The following is a 15,677-nucleotide window of genomic DNA, read 5'->3' as shown; positions in this document are numbered from 1 at the left end:
ACACAAGGCAGGTTGGGTCAATGGATTCATGTTTTTGGTGCCAAATTCTGACCCTACCATCTGTGTGCCTCAGCAGAAATCATAAGACCAGGTGTTTTTTCAGTCTTCAGGTATCCAGTTTTGGTGAGCCTGTGCCCAGTGCAGCCTCGGTTTTCTGTTCTTGGCTGACAGAAGGGGAACTTGACATGGTCTTTTGCTGTTATAGCCCATCTGCCTCAGGGTTTGACATGTTGTGCATTCTAAGATGGTTTCCTGCTCACCATAATTGTACTGGAATAGTATCTGAGTTACTGTAGCCTTTCTGTCAGCTCAAACCAGACTGGCTATTCTCTATTATCAAAAAGGCGTTTCTGTCCGCAGAACTGCCGCTCACTGGATGTTTTATTTTTATTACACCGTTCTGGCTAAACTCTAGAGACTCTAAATCCCAAAAGATCAGCAGTTATAGAAACAATCAAATCAGCCCATCTGGCACCAAGAATCATACCAGCTGTTGGCCTGTATCTGCATGATTTTATGCATTGCTGCCACAAGATCGGCTGATTAGATAAAGGCATGAAGGAGAAGGTATAGTAATAAAGTGCTCAGTGAGCATATGTGTGATGTGTGCATGATGATCTCTAGAGGCTCTTCCCCTGGCTAATTGTTCAGGCCTTTGTGTGGATCACAGGGGTCCAGTTAAACTGCATCAAGGCAGAGAAGCAGTAGGACAATTCAGTGGCTGAAGGCACTCCCCATACTTTATAGGCAGGGCAGTATACTGTGTGTACTCTGGCAACCAGTGTTATGGGACAGCTGGAGATGCTGCTCTCCACTGCCAGACAGACAGTCAGATAGAACACACAAGAAACAGCCAATAGAGAGAGCAGAATTACCAGGGTCTCCCAGAAAAGCTCGTTATGGCTGCAGGAGCGTGGCGGCCACATGCCAGCCCCATTGGCTACCTCATCCATGTCTTATTAGGACTGTAAGACGGAAACTCCCCTACAGCTGAAATAATTCACTGTGAAAAAGAGTCTCCTTTTCCAAGCCAATGATTCAAGAAGGGCCTGTCCGTTTGGGCCTGAGATTAAAGGTTCATTCAATTAGGCATGTAACGAGGAGAAGCTGTTTCGGGCTGATGTTGGGAGGCATTTTGGGTTCAGTATTTATTTTAGCCTAGACTGTGACAGACACAACTTCTAACTGGAAACACCTCTGCCTGGGTCACAGCATGTTATGAATCAGTGTGCGGCGATTTACGTTTTCTGTGAAGATAGACGGCCTGGTAAGGGAGATCCAGAAAAATCAGCCTTCTTCTTGCTCTCCGACCTGGGGGACTTGGTCCGGCTTTCTGTGGCTTTCTCACCTCCTCCATTTTTTCTTGCCTTCTTCACCTCAGTTTCTCTGCATGAAAACAAAACACTGAAAATGAATTACCTCTGTATTTGTGCCATAAACACTTAGGTTATTGTGAAATCAGGCACTAAAAGTTATTTCTTCCCCCCAAGCCCTTTTACATTTGGCTGTTAACAGCAATCACCCTTTTAAGCTTTTCTTTAATTGACCTATCACGGCTCTGCCCAGAAATGTGTCCATTCGTAGCAATAAATGGTGTGACGGTACATTTTAGCCAACAATTTCTAGCCAACAGTATACAAGCCCACATCCAAGAACGTTGGGGCATCTGGTAAAATGCAAAGAAAAGATATTTAATATTTTAAACATATGCTTAATCGAAATTTGATGGCTGTTACACATTCCATAAAAGTTGGGATGGGCCAATGTAAGACTGGTAAGTTTGTGGAACTATCAAAAACGCCTGTTTTGGAACTTTCCACAGGTATACAGGTGAATATGGGCATTCACATTCTGTAATGAATATAACTACACAGGCTCAGGACTTTGGAAAACCTTTGTAAGCAAGCACAGTTCATTACTGTACCTACAAATGCAAGTTACTACACAAAGCACTATACAAAGCAGAAGCCATATATCGACAACATTCGGAAACACCAATGACTTCTCTGGGCTTGAGCTCATCTGAGATGGACTGATGCAGAGTGGAAACTAGTGCTGTGATATGACTTGAGTCCACCTTTCAAATGAATTAAGGATATAATGGGCTTCATTTTTCTGGGTCAAAAAGGAAAAAGACCATCCCGATTATTCCCAATGCAACGTGCAAAAGCCAGCGTCTGTTATGGTATGGGGTGTGTGTTAGTGTCAATGGCATGTGTAACTTACACATCTGTGAAGACACCATTTATACTAAGAGGTGCACACACATTTTGCAGCAACATATGCTGCCATCTAGACAATGTCTTTTCCAGGGACTTCTCTGGTTGTTTCAGCAAGACAATACAAAGCTACATTCTGTTCTATTCATGATAAAGCAGCGTGCCTTCACAGTGAGAGAACACAGGTGTTCCACTTTCACTTTTACATATAACAACTATTGTTCTTAGCTCCCCACACGGTTATCTAACATGATTAAAAGGAAAAGTGATGTATTAAAGTGGTAAATATGCCCCTGTCCCAACTTTTTTGGAGCCTGTTGTGGGCATCAAATTTTGAATAATCGTATATACCCAAAAAAACAACTAATTTACTAAGTTAAAACATCAAATATTGTGTCTTTGTACTATTTTCTATTTAATACACATCACAGATTTGCAAATCATTGCTGTTTGTTTTGATTTTGTCTATTTTCCAAACATTTTTTGGAATTGGGTATTATTTTGATTCATAATGGGTTCACAAGTCAATATTCTCACATTATTTTGAACATGAAAATGTGAATGATGAAAAATGATGACCGTATCCAGCGTCCTAATAAGCTGGGAAGTGGTAGCACTGCGTGATAAGACTTGAACGGCTGGAGTGGGTTGTTGATGTGCGCAGGCTGTTTGCAAACTTTGGTGTTCAAACAATGCAATTGCATTAGATGGTTTAATTAATAAAATTCACATTGTTTCATTGCATTGTGATATCATAATTACAATGCATTGTTACATACCTACTAGCAACTGTTGCTAGGTTGGACAAGCTCTAAAGATCCCATTCAACATACAGAGAAACTGCAGCTTGTAGCCAAAATACTTTCATTTAGAGTGAGTTAGTCATTTTAAATCATATTCACTTTGTATGTGTCTAAAAGGTCACACTGACAGGCTTTTGTTCAGTTGTCTCTCCCTGCCTTGCAGCTCCTGCAAGCATCCATGACCTGATGATGTTCTGCATCCTCTAAACACTGTGTGTGGCTTATCAATATTCACTGGAATATAAAAATATTTGCTGTGACAAAAATTGAGCACTGCAAGTTCTCATCAGGTCAAACAGTATGTTTGCCAACAGTCTATGAAGTTTGTCCAGGCTAGGAAGTGAAAGAAAAATAAATAATTGTATCCAAACAGGTCTTATAATTATTATTATACTACAAGATACACAACAAAATTTGTAACTATAAATTTGTAAATTTGTCATATGACTGTTAAAGTTAGAGGGGGATTCCACAGGTGTTTCAAAATTTCTGCATAATTGTAAATGTAACCCATCTCATCAGCTCCTTTCACACTGGCTCTTTACAAAACATAAAATGTGAAATGTGCCAGTACATTTTCACACTTTTTTCCCCAGTATGTTAAATTCAGCAAACAAACAGTAATTGTGCATTAATATGTGCAGAAATGTGTTCTCTGTAGAGGATGTGTTTATTTCAGTTAGAAAATCAACAAAACATGTTATTTAACCAAGGGAGCCCAAATGTTTGAATAGAACTGTACCATTTTAGCTCCCACCACAATTTTACCATTAGAAATATTACATATCATATTCAGAGGAATAATAGAGTAAATACAATGGCTACATTAGAGTTGTAGACATTGTGACCCCTGGTTCCTATCACTACCACTGTACAGGAAATCTGAATTGACATTACATATAATACTCTGAAAAATAATAGTGTAAATACAATGGCTACATTAGCGTTGTCAACATTGTAACCCGTGGTTCCTATCACTACCACTGTACAGAAAATCTGAATTTCTCTACAATACATTCCACAACCAGTCTGAAAGACTTTTCTTACATCACAATAATTTAATTATGCAGAATTTTTAAGTTTTGAATTCAGTGGATTTCCCCATAATAACTGATGAAAATGAAAGAAACAATCATAATGAAATAGCTGTTTCTATGAAAGGTTGTGAAAAAGCTATTTTTCCAAATAAATGTATGTGCAATTGAAAGAGCTAAAGGAGAAGTAACTGACGAAGGAGGGGACAACTGGAAGAGCTCACAGCTCTGTTAGATCTATCTGTGGATGGGGGAACATGTGTGAAGCATCAGGAGCGGGTTTATCAGCTGGTCGTTGCAGAGTGTAATGGTGCCATGCCGAAAATACAACCATTAACGCCTGCCTATAAGAGAGGAGCTGCCGATATTTGCTCTCGCCTCATGATTTATAGACAACTTAACCATCTCCTTATAAAGTGTGACTGCTTAAGTGTATTTCACAGACTGCTTTTTCAGATGTGGGCATCAGTAGGTTGTAGGACCCTGATACTGTTTTCTAGGGACACTCGTTAGGGTGTCTATAGGGGTTTGGAATCAATTTACTCACTTACTCGTGAGGGGACATGAGACAGAGGAGTCACTTACTCATGAGGGGACGTGAGGCCGAGGTTCTTCCATTTCAAAGATGGTTCTAATTTCTTCACGCCGCCTGACTTGTTCAGCGCGAGCTGTTGTCTCGACTTCTCATGCACATTCTTTTGCTGATGCTCGTAAGACCTCAGGGTTTGGCCTCGTTCCTCCACATCGACGGTTTCCACATGTGGGATTTTCAGAGTGGTCGGAGGTTCTCCTTGAATGACAAAATCCTGTAAAGGGGTTTAAAAAAAAGAGCAAAAAGTAGAAAAAAAAAAAGATATGAGAAGACATTCAGGAAAAGAACCTGTCTTAATTTGCACTGAAATGCAAGCTGTAAAATATATAATAAACTGCTCTTGTAAAATTATACAGACTTCAGTTGTTAAAAAGGAGTTCTTCCTCTGAATGGCTGTTCTTTTAACATAGTCCTCCGTTCCTTGTGGGTGAAACTGTGATAACGCTCAGCAGCATATTTTCCAGCCTACATATGACATGTTGTCTCTTTATTGCTGTATTGGAGAGACACATCACATACTTGCGCCTGAGCGTGGCCGGACTGCTTGTCCTTCGAAGGAGACATATAAAACTAAATCACACTTTTGAATTTGTATCACTAGACTTCTCAGTAAGACAGCCATTCTCCACAGTCCACTGACAGAATAACAATCCACTTTTTATTGAGTTATGGGGAGTAAATGACGAAAAAAGAGGGGAAAAAAACAGAAACAGATTTTCTAGGCTAGTGCAGTGCATAGGCCTCCTCCGTTAATTGGCTGAACAATATGAAACGTTTATTATTTCTGTACATTCCGCTTGCTGTAGCTTGGCAGTTTGGCACAGTCTGAGTCGAGTCTTTGTGGCCATGCCACTCACTGATGATTTTTGACGTTTTGAAGGTCTCTCTCTTTTACTACCTCCGTGAGCATGCCAACAGGGTGCAGCACACGAATTGTTTGCAGGCCGAGCCATTTTTAATCACAGACACCTGCTAGGCAGAAAATAGCCAGAACTGCCACCATTCTTCCTCTGGCTGCTTCCAGCTGACATAGTGAGGGAGCTGAGTTAACCCTATCAAACCAAATACATTCAGAGACTGGCTTTGTCTCCTTTTAACCCATGTTGCCCCTAGAGTAGTTAGAACATGAGCATGTCCACGTTGAGTATAATGAAATGGATCAGCATGTGTACTTAGAGTTTTGTCTGCTACCACAGCTTCTATCACTGTATTAAAGAAGCACAACACTGCCTTTATTGTTGGATGCACTATGATGGTTTCTGAGCGAGCGCGCACACACACAATCAGATTGTAATTCAGATGGTAAGGGCTTATTATTGTTTTAATAAATGGCAACCAAAGGTTAAAACACACTCATATAGTTATAGTCCAGGCCCAAGTTTTACTCGACAAAAAAATAACACAAATGCACACCGAGACAGTGTAATTAGCTGCGTTGCCATACAAGTCTTCACAGAATGCACAGATGATGTTCTATTCTGACGTTTTGTTCCTGGCACAGGACTATGAAAGCCTGTAGTGCTGTGACAACTGTCAACCACAGGTTTTTTTGGTCGAGCGACACTTGTTACCTGGACTATAAATTGGCCTTTAAGAGATCATGCCTGATGGTGCAAGACTGTGTTAAATCAAGCTCTTTACCTAGAAAAATTTACACAATACCAGACTTAAGACATCACACTGTTAAAGGAGAAGAGTGGATTAAACAGCACAAATAGTATTGCGTGTACATTAATGAGTTAAAAAGGTAACGTAAGAAGAATGAAAAAGAAAAAATGAATAAGTGTGTTTGTACTGAACTGGTAGTGCCAAGCACACACTGTCCCTTCCAGAACTTTGTTTAGTCATAAAAAGTCTAAAGTGGCGAGTGGTTGGAACAGCCAAAGTCCAGCTCCACCCGCCTTTATTTAATATACCTGTAATTGCTCAGTCCAGGAACATGTGAGAAGCAGCGGTGCTCCAATATGGCACGCAAGCCACTAAACAGAGAAGCGCTTGTCAAAACACGAGCAGAGCATTCAGAAAAACCAAAAGGCTTGCATTTCTGCTCAGGAGCAGGCTACGACTGAAAAGTTGACATACAACCTTACTGTTTTTGTTACTGTTTTTCCATGTGCTGGGTGAACTGGAGATGCTTAGATTTGCATGGATGGAAAATGAGAAGCACAGAGAAGAGCAGGAGCAGATTCTCAGCTGTCAGGCCTACATTAGCCATCAGAAAAGCAACTCAAACACACACCTTCTCCAGATAGATCATGACAGTGCTTTGGCCACATCCAGCTCATGCTCTGGCCCATAACAGAGTGACATGAAAAAAGAGTGCCAGAACATGTAAGAACAAAGAACTAAAGGAAGGACAGGGGTTTAAATGATACGCCCTCTCCTTGTGTCAGTGTCTGACCACGCATATTAATGCAAGCAGTGTACTAATCAAGAACTTTGCACCTTCAAACACAGTCCAGCTTGATTGCTTTTCCCTAATGGGAGCCCCTTTTTGCTCTGGCCCAGCCGTGCACATTTGAATGAAAGTGTCTGATTTAATAAAAGTGTGAAAAGGCATCGGTTTTCTGAGGAACTGATATGTCAGGAGATACAGCATGTTGTCTTTGGCCCCTGTGTTGGCCCTGACTTGGAGCTGGTGCGTGTTCAGCCTCTCCGAGTGCCGTAATCAGGCTCTGGCTGCAAGCTGGATGACAAAAGCGTGTCGGAGTAGACTTATTACTGCAGCCCAGGCGGTGATCCAGAGGAAATGAGCCTCTGGGGTGAAGCAGATTATTCAATTCACACAGCAGCAGCCCCCTCCACACTGGTGGTAGCTTTATCTGTGTGCGATCGATGAGTCAGTATGCCTCTGGAGAGGACGATTCAGGTGAGTGAACATCAGCCTGGGACACTGCTGCTTAACTCTGAGTGAGGACACATACAGCACTCCCTCCTCGAACTGTCTGCAAATATGATTAGCGAAATCACAGACAGGGAAGGTGCAAAGAAAGAGAGAACTCTCCTGGTTAGTAGCACCATTTAACAATCAGAAATTGGTGTTAGATTGAAGATTTGTTGTTTCTTGAATGGTGTATTTAAATTTGTGCACTGCTTTCATTTATTTGGCGTCTGTGTGAGTGAACTGAACTTATTTGATTGGTTTAGCTACGTTGTTACGTCACCCACTGAACAGTTTCCAGAGTAGATCAGAGGGCTGTGTTTTAGCTGTTAGTGGTGGAGGCTTTGTTTCTTTCCACCATGTTTGGTGCTGTTTTCAGCAAATTAAAAATAAAGCTGTGTTATGGACTGTAACCTTGAGTCATCTAATTTTCTCCTGAGAATCCTGAATATTACAGTATTTTGCAGTTTGCCTTTATTGATAGCCTACATTTAGGCAAAAAAAAGAAAGAAATATCAGAATCCCAAAATTAAAAACCGAATATTCCAGACCTAGAGGGTGGAAATTCTTAAAACAAGAAAGAAAGACTCCTTACAGGCTACAAAAAGCATTTCCAAGCTGTATCTGCCAAAAGGGCTGTTACTAAGTACTAACTTAGCAGGTTGTCCAAACTTTTGTACATGCCACAACTACTTTTTGTCTATTTTTTAAATTAACCAAACATGAAGTAATTGTGCATTAATATTGGCAGACAATAAAAGTTGTGTGTTACTTCTTTTCACTTTTCACAAAATATATCACTTGTTCAGGGGTGCCTAAACTCCTAAACAACACTGTTTCCAAACTTTTGAACAGTGACTCCAAACTTTTTAACGGAAGTGTACAGGCTAGTCAGAGTGGACTCTGTTCAACTCTTTTCTTTACAGCCTGTCTGTCAATCCTCCTCAGCTGGTCGTGCTCATGGCCAAGCTCCTGCTGCTGGCATTGTAAAACACGAAAGCTTGGAGGGCATTTTTATGCACACACAAGCATACACACACAGGCCTGACTGCCTGGCATCCTCTCCTCAGAGAATAATAATGTCTTTCTATTCACTGCCACTCATAATCCAGCCCAACCCGCTACCACCATGCCCAGTTTTATTGCCCTGTCCTCAGTGTCGCTCCCACAGCCAACCACCAGTGCTACAACAAGAATATGCAACAGGGGCCGAATTCACGAAAGGTTCTTATGACAAACACTAAGAAGTTCTTAATAAGTTCCTAATATAAGAATGTTCTTAAATACAATTCTCAAAAAAAGATTAAGAGAAGTTTTTGAATAGTAACAATTTTTCCTGATATTCTTCTTAAGAATGAACATTGAAAAAACACACATTTAAGAAGATTGTCTTGGTGCACTCTGCATACAAAAAAGCGCAAACCTGTTCAGACAGAGGTTCCAAGAATGCATTGGTATTGCAGGATACATTAGAAGGAGCAGCACTGGGATGGCATCCTTCAACTGGACAGAGTCAACCAATCGTTTCAGCTGACGGATGAACAGCTGTTTGAAGTTTACAGTGGAGTCACAACTACGACACCTCAACTTGACAAGTGCAAAAGCCTTAATTTCATTTTGGGGGCTTTTTTGATTGAACAATAATTTGCTGTTGAAGGTAGAATTTGGTCTTAAAGTTTCAGCTGAAAAGTGTCTGTTTTCAGGCGTACCTCCCTACAGACTCCTCCACTCTCTCTCAGTCTCCTCCAGCCTGAGAGCAGTGGTGCTACTCAGCAGAGCATTTGTCATTTAAAAATTTGTCACTCCTCAACGGCAAGAAGGATTCCAGGTGGGCAGAGCTACTGAGCAAATTCTCTAAGGGCCATACCTTCAAACTCTCAAAATGAAGCATTCTGCTGGACTCCAAACCAGTTTTACTTGGACAGCTCTATTGAAGGACCTTCTGTAATCCTGGGATAAACTTAATCTGTGTCTCAGTCAGTGGCTTCAGATGTAGAAACAGTGCAGGAAGATAACATTCCAAAGTTTCTGTCCTCAAGGTAACTTAAGGGAGCAGCATGCAGTAGTTCTCGCCTTTACTGTTAGACCAGCCATTAGCTATAATCACCGCAGCACAAGCCAACATAGATACTGCTGTCTGCCTTTCATTTTCCATCTGCAAACTATATATCGCAATGAGATAACATCACTGTAATTTACCAAAGAACATAAACGGAAATCTGTCTATGTGATAGAGTTTCCGTTATGATCGTTCAAGGACAGAATTATGTTGGTTGTAAAAAAGGCCAAGAGCCGGCATAAACCATCAGGACGGATTTGAAGGCTTTGTTTAAAGAAATGAAAAGTACATCTTGGACAGGAGCCTTTGTTTGCATCAACAAGAAAGTATTTATTGCCCTGCACTACTTAAAAAACTGAGATAAGACACGGAGCAGGGGAGCCAATTCTCAAATATTGGGAGATGGTAATCTATTAAGGGCATTTCATTCTAAAAATGTGAAAATATATAACACGTACAAAGGACTTTGTACATATTTGGCCCTGTAAATGTCGCCAATCTTGCGAAAATATTCATTTTTCCAACAAATATAGTCACTGGTGAGAAACACTAAATTCTCCAAATGATAAACACATTTTTTTCCATATCTTGAAGTCATTGTTGGGGAGCGATTTGTTAATTTATCAAGTCACTAAAGCAGGAAACAGCACTACTGAATGAATCACTGATTTTTCAGAAGTGTATCTGACTTGTTTTTTCGGTTGGGGGCTTGAGTAACTGGCCTGTTTTCACATTCTTTCACACTGCGGTGATGTGAAAAACAGCACAACGAAGGAAAGAGAAAGTCTCTCTCTCCCTGTGACAGGCAGACACTATCTCACAGCGAAGTGCAGAGCAGACACTGATTTCCCATCACTCTGTCCTCCGCTCCTCTCTTCAGCTGTGATTAATCTGAGAGCGCATACTTCACACTGCAGCCTCAGGAGTGAGTGAGTGAGTGAGCGAGTGAGTGAGCGGGCTCTGATCTGCTCGGAGGACGTCTGCGCGGCTTGTGTGCGTACGTTTTTCTTTCACCCTCTCAGTCGCAGCCCTCCCATTTATCTTGACAGGGGAGTGTGAGACAGCTGAGCTCTGGCCCTGATTGGTTGTGTGTGTGCGTCTGATGAAGGTGACTGACTCACAGGATGATGTCATGCGTCCTTGAGGGGCACGAAGGACTAACAACCCCTACATGCACACCATCTCTCAAAAACCTCCCACGAACCACCACCTGCTGCTCACGACTGGGAAAACTCTGAAGGAAGGCCCTCACCTTGAGGAGCTATAATTTCTCCTTCCTCTTGGAGTTTTGGAAGCTTTGGGAGCTTCTGTACTTGATTCATTAAGTGACCTGTCCATGCTCTGCCTACAAATGCATTCTTTTGTAGTTGCTGTTGCAAGGTTGTACAAGTTTTAGAGAACACTGGCAAAACCTCCATTCAACTCAATGAGAAAACGTAGCGCACAGCTTTTGTCAAACAAGGAGAATCACAATCATGAAATTTTAGCTGATGATAAATTGGCATATAAATAATTACAATTGTCTTCTTTTGTCCATTGTGTACAGCTGTTAAAGTACAAGCCTAAAGTGGGCAAATTGGCTGATTATTTATCTTGTTTCCGATACTTGATGACGGACACAGCTCAAGCTCAAATTAATAACAGCACCTAATTGCAATCAGGTTTGAGATGTAATAGAATAGGAGTATAATATAAATAAATAAGTAACTGATATATACCATCTTTAAAAGAAACACCAATGCTTTATTAAGTATTTTAAAACCAGTGAACAGCATGCAGCAAGCATGCTTGTTAGATAAAAGGAACTTACTTTCACAGCTTATTTACAAACAGATCTTGCTAAAGCCTGAGTAGACTGATAAATCACTGTAATGAAACAGTTATTTATATCAGCATTACTGAGTGCTTTTGAGAGATGATCAAGCTAATTATCACCTCAGTACTAATGTTGCACTGGACTCCTGCTCAGGGGATTATGGGAGCCGCAGCATTGAGAAAAAAATGTTGAGAAGTTCAGAACTTCTTTTAAATGGTAAGCAAATACATAAAAAAAACCTCAGAAGACGTGTAGGTTCACTGGTCTTTTTGGATAATTGGTAGTAAAATGGCTATATTTGTGTTGCAGACAATATGGCTCTTTGGTAGACAATATCACCACCATATATCACTGTAGAGAAATCTAGGTCGGTACATGTCCCTACAATGCTCCATTTTACACCAGGCCACTCTGAATTACTTTGTTTACATCTCAACCATTGTATTATGCAAATTTTTTAAAAAGGTGGAATTCCCCTTTAATAATGTGAAATACAATTCATACAATCAATAGGCAAATACATACATCATCTATCATTTTGTTCTTATGGCTGAAAATAACACAGATCTATTCTAATTTTTTTTCTCAGGTTTCAAAAACACTACCTGCTTATTGATGCTCTCAGTAAAGTGTGGAGACTTGCTCTTGAGAAGTGTGACCAGGTCTTTGTAGACATCACTTTTTCTCTCATAAGCATTCTCCTCTCCTTCTTGCTTGATTCCCTGTAAAATCAAAATACAGATGGTCTAAAACAGTGAGAGTAAATGCATCCTGGTGCACGGCCTGCATCATGGACCTTTGGCAGAGACGCTTAAGTGGTTACACCTACTGGCACTGAAGGAGTTTTTTTGGGAAAAGGTGGCTGAAAGAGCCAGCTAGAAGGGTCAACAATCTAGGGGCCAAAACTTAAGAGTATCACTACACACACGCAAACTTAAAAACACATGGAACTTTAGAATTCCTGAGGGTTCTTTATTATTAACATCACTGTAACCCAGTTGGAGCAACCATTTAAACCTGACCTCATCCCCACTATGAGAAGGTGACATGAACAGATATGTGCTGTGAGAAAAAGAAAGAGCGACAGAACGAAAAGGAAAGAGAGGAAATGTGTTCACCTTCCTCCAATGTACTAGATGAGAGAAAGGGGAATGTTGTGGTGTGTAAAATGTTCCCATTGATTAATTACACACACATTTTGGTCTGAGAGGCAGCTCGAAACACTTAGCATAGTTATAGAAGCAAAGCTGGCCCACAACCACACAAGTGCATATCTAAACTTTTCAATTTCGCTTACCTCATGTTTTGGAAAAGGGTCTGTGTATCATTTCTTTCACACACATTAACAGCTCGTTGTGTACATTAAAATTATCTTACGACATTAGTTTCCTTGACAGGCTGACACATTTCATTTGTAGAAAAACCATGCTGCACCATTTAGCATCCTGATGGGATCCATTCATCCCCCACAAGCCACTCAAACTAGGCCTGCTAGGATTAGCGGGTTACAGACTTACTGTCGCAAAAGACTGCCATGAGGAAACAGTCTGATACAAAACATGCTCAAATAAGTGAGGACAAACTCATATCATAAGTATGGTACACTTTCCACATATCGCTATGCAGGCAAACACTCGGTGCTCTGGGAGAAATTGTTTCATTTGGACAAAATACTCAACCCCATAAACCATAAGGTCTTCACTTCAGTTCCTCATTCTCATAACTACATAACTTATATATGTTTCATAGCAGTTACCAAATAATGTCTTTGTTCAGACAAGTGGCTCAAATCAGATTTTTTGGCATATGCAGTTTGAGCAAGAAAGATTTGAAGAAGTATAAACAGCAAAATCCACATGAAATAAGACTTTTTCCAAACCAGTGTTTTCCAAATGTGACTACAGTTTCACCACGTAAATTTGTTTTGTTCACGTATATCCTGCAATATGGATTCTTAGTTCCTGTTTCAATACTTTTTTAAAGAGGTCACATGAACTTTGACTCAGATGCACTCGATCTCTACTAGTTTAGCCTCAGTGAGATAATTAGCTAGCCATGCAAACTATGCAATGCAAAACATTTTTTATTGAGGTTTGAAAATAATATACATAAAATTTGTATATAATTGCTTTGTCTGGATATAAACTTTGGTCTAAAGCTGTGATGTATTGCCTTGCCTTTCGTGTTAGCTGTGTAGCCTTTAGCTTGCTGACTAGCAAAATCAGTCATTCAAAAAAGGCAAATGTATCAGGTCGCGATGATTTCTAGTCAAGTTCTGCTGCCGAAGTTATCAAACACCCCTCTGAGGGATCATCTAACACACTTCACTTAAGGTAATAAGGTAATAGAATGGCCCTTAAGATGACATCAGGGATTCCCCCAAAGAGATGTGGTGAGGATAAGGGGACGAGGGCTTGTTAAAACCAGCACTAAAATAAGCGGCAGTCTAAAACCAGATGTAAGAAATGGGAAGTGATGGTAAAATGATAAATCAAAAAAATGTATCAAACAAATAAAAAAAGTTTTCTTTGGATAAATACACGCCAAAACCTTGTCTTGAAACTATCGTAAAACATTGTCTCATGTATCAGGCAGCATATTTCATAACTATTTCCCATAATAACCTTTTCCAGTTAGCTTTTAGAGGCATCAAACACTTCAGACATCTGGGTCCTATCACAACCACTGTACACAATTTTGATTTGGTATATTTTTCACACATTAGACCACAACAAATTACTCTGTTATCATCTTAATCTTTTAATTATGCAGATATTTTGGAATAATGGAAGGAATTCCTCATTAAGGTTAATCATGTTTTACGGGCCAAATGACTCTTTAAGCTAGACTTGGTGATAACAGCATTTCTCACCGAATTGAGGTAGACTCCAGCAGTGCTGCAGGTGATGAACAGTGGTTCTATGTCACACGGCTCGATGATGAGGTAGGCAATCTCTCCATGCACTTGCCTCCATGGAGGTGAGCGGCAGCCATTGCTGAACTCATAATCTGTGGAGTCATCCAGAGAACGCAAGATAAAGATCGTCTCTTTAAGATGAATAAATAAAGGAGCCCATTACTCTACACCAGAGCCAGTATCTTGAAACCTGAGAGTTTGAGACTTTGGATTTGAGTGAGGACACCAGAATCAAATGCATTTGACTAAGTAAGAAAAGGTTCGTACCTATCTACAGTGCTCTGCAAAGTTCTTAGGCCATTTAAGGCCACTTGCTTAAACTTCATCTGTTTGTAATTTCTTCCAACTTTCCAAAAAGTTATTGATATGTTATGAGATGATTAGAACACACATTTGTTCCTCTTGTCCTGAACGCAGCTCAGCATCACATGGATGCCACCAATGGCACAACTTACATTTGCATTACTTTATACCAGTATTCACCAATCCTGTTGGTGCCGAGTCTAGTTCCAACTACAATCAGTTACACCTGCTTTATCTAATTAATGCCTTCAGAAGTTCTAAATTGGCTGGACCAGATGCTTTAGTGTTAGGTAAGGAGGGGGCAGCATGTTAGAAGCAGGTTGGAATTAAAAACTGCAGAAAAGCAGATCTCCAGTAACAGGATTGGCGACCACTGCTTTATGCAATATTTAACCAAATCAGAGCAGTTTGGAATGATTACGCTTACATTTATTTTCTATTTATTCTAATGCTGTTTTTCTAATCGAATGAATATTTACTGCCTAGACAAACAGCATTAAATAAAATTCTCTCACGTGACCTGAGACTGTTAAATAGGACTCTTTGTAAAGTATACTTATATTGACATGCATTGCATATCACCTGCAGAACCAAAAAAGGAGTATCATGCATGTGACTTGTTTGCGTGCAATAACTGGCCTGTACTCCTCGGTAGGTAAGAGAGGTGTGTGTGCAGTAAACGGTTGCTTATGGCAGACTGAAAGAGTGCAGGCCCCCATGAGGAAGGCTGTGGGCTGCTTGCCGAAGTGCTACCAGTGAGGATGACTGATGGCTCTTCAGCATGGAGCTTCTGCAGACAGCCCGGGTGAGAGCGCTGATTTCACCCCCAAATAAATCACCCTCTCCAAATATGCCCGCCAATACTTCCACATAATCCAAACCGCTATGCGCATCCTCTCCAGCTCCCCCCGACTTTATTTGCATAGACGGTTCCAATTTGTCCCCGGCGTAGGGGGATGTATTTTTCAAATGTGGGCACATTCATCATTCGGAATTTGCAAGGCGTGCTTCTCTCCTCCCCAAACATTTAATTGTTATGGCAAATCTGCCCCT

At 40.6% G+C, this 15,677-nt stretch overlaps 1 protein-coding gene across 1 annotated transcript in view; it reads right to left on the bottom strand.

Annotated features, from left to right (window-relative positions):
- Positions 1 to 15,677, bottom strand: part of odad2 (outer dynein arm docking complex subunit 2) — an 80,606-nt gene that overhangs the window by 60,596 nt on the left and 4,333 nt on the right. Inside the window, exons 6-9 of the mRNA XM_036572317.1 lie at positions 14,277 to 14,413; positions 12,010 to 12,126; positions 4,642 to 4,862; positions 1,243 to 1,386 (exon numbers count right to left, since the gene is read on the bottom strand). Of these exons, the coding sequence (XP_036428210.1) occupies positions 1,243 to 1,386; positions 4,642 to 4,862; positions 12,010 to 12,126; positions 14,277 to 14,413 (619 nt within the window). The remainder of the gene's footprint in view (positions 1 to 1,242; positions 1,387 to 4,641; positions 4,863 to 12,009; positions 12,127 to 14,276; positions 14,414 to 15,677) is intronic.

This window comes from Colossoma macropomum, unplaced genomic scaffold (genome assembly GCF_904425465.1).
Source record: "Colossoma macropomum unplaced genomic scaffold, Colossoma_macropomum, whole genome shotgun sequence".
NCBI classification, from domain to species: domain Eukaryota; kingdom Metazoa; phylum Chordata; class Actinopteri; order Characiformes; family Serrasalmidae; genus Colossoma; species Colossoma macropomum.
Note: the sequence above shows the minus strand (reverse complement) of the source record. Positions and strands in the feature narration are given on the sequence as shown.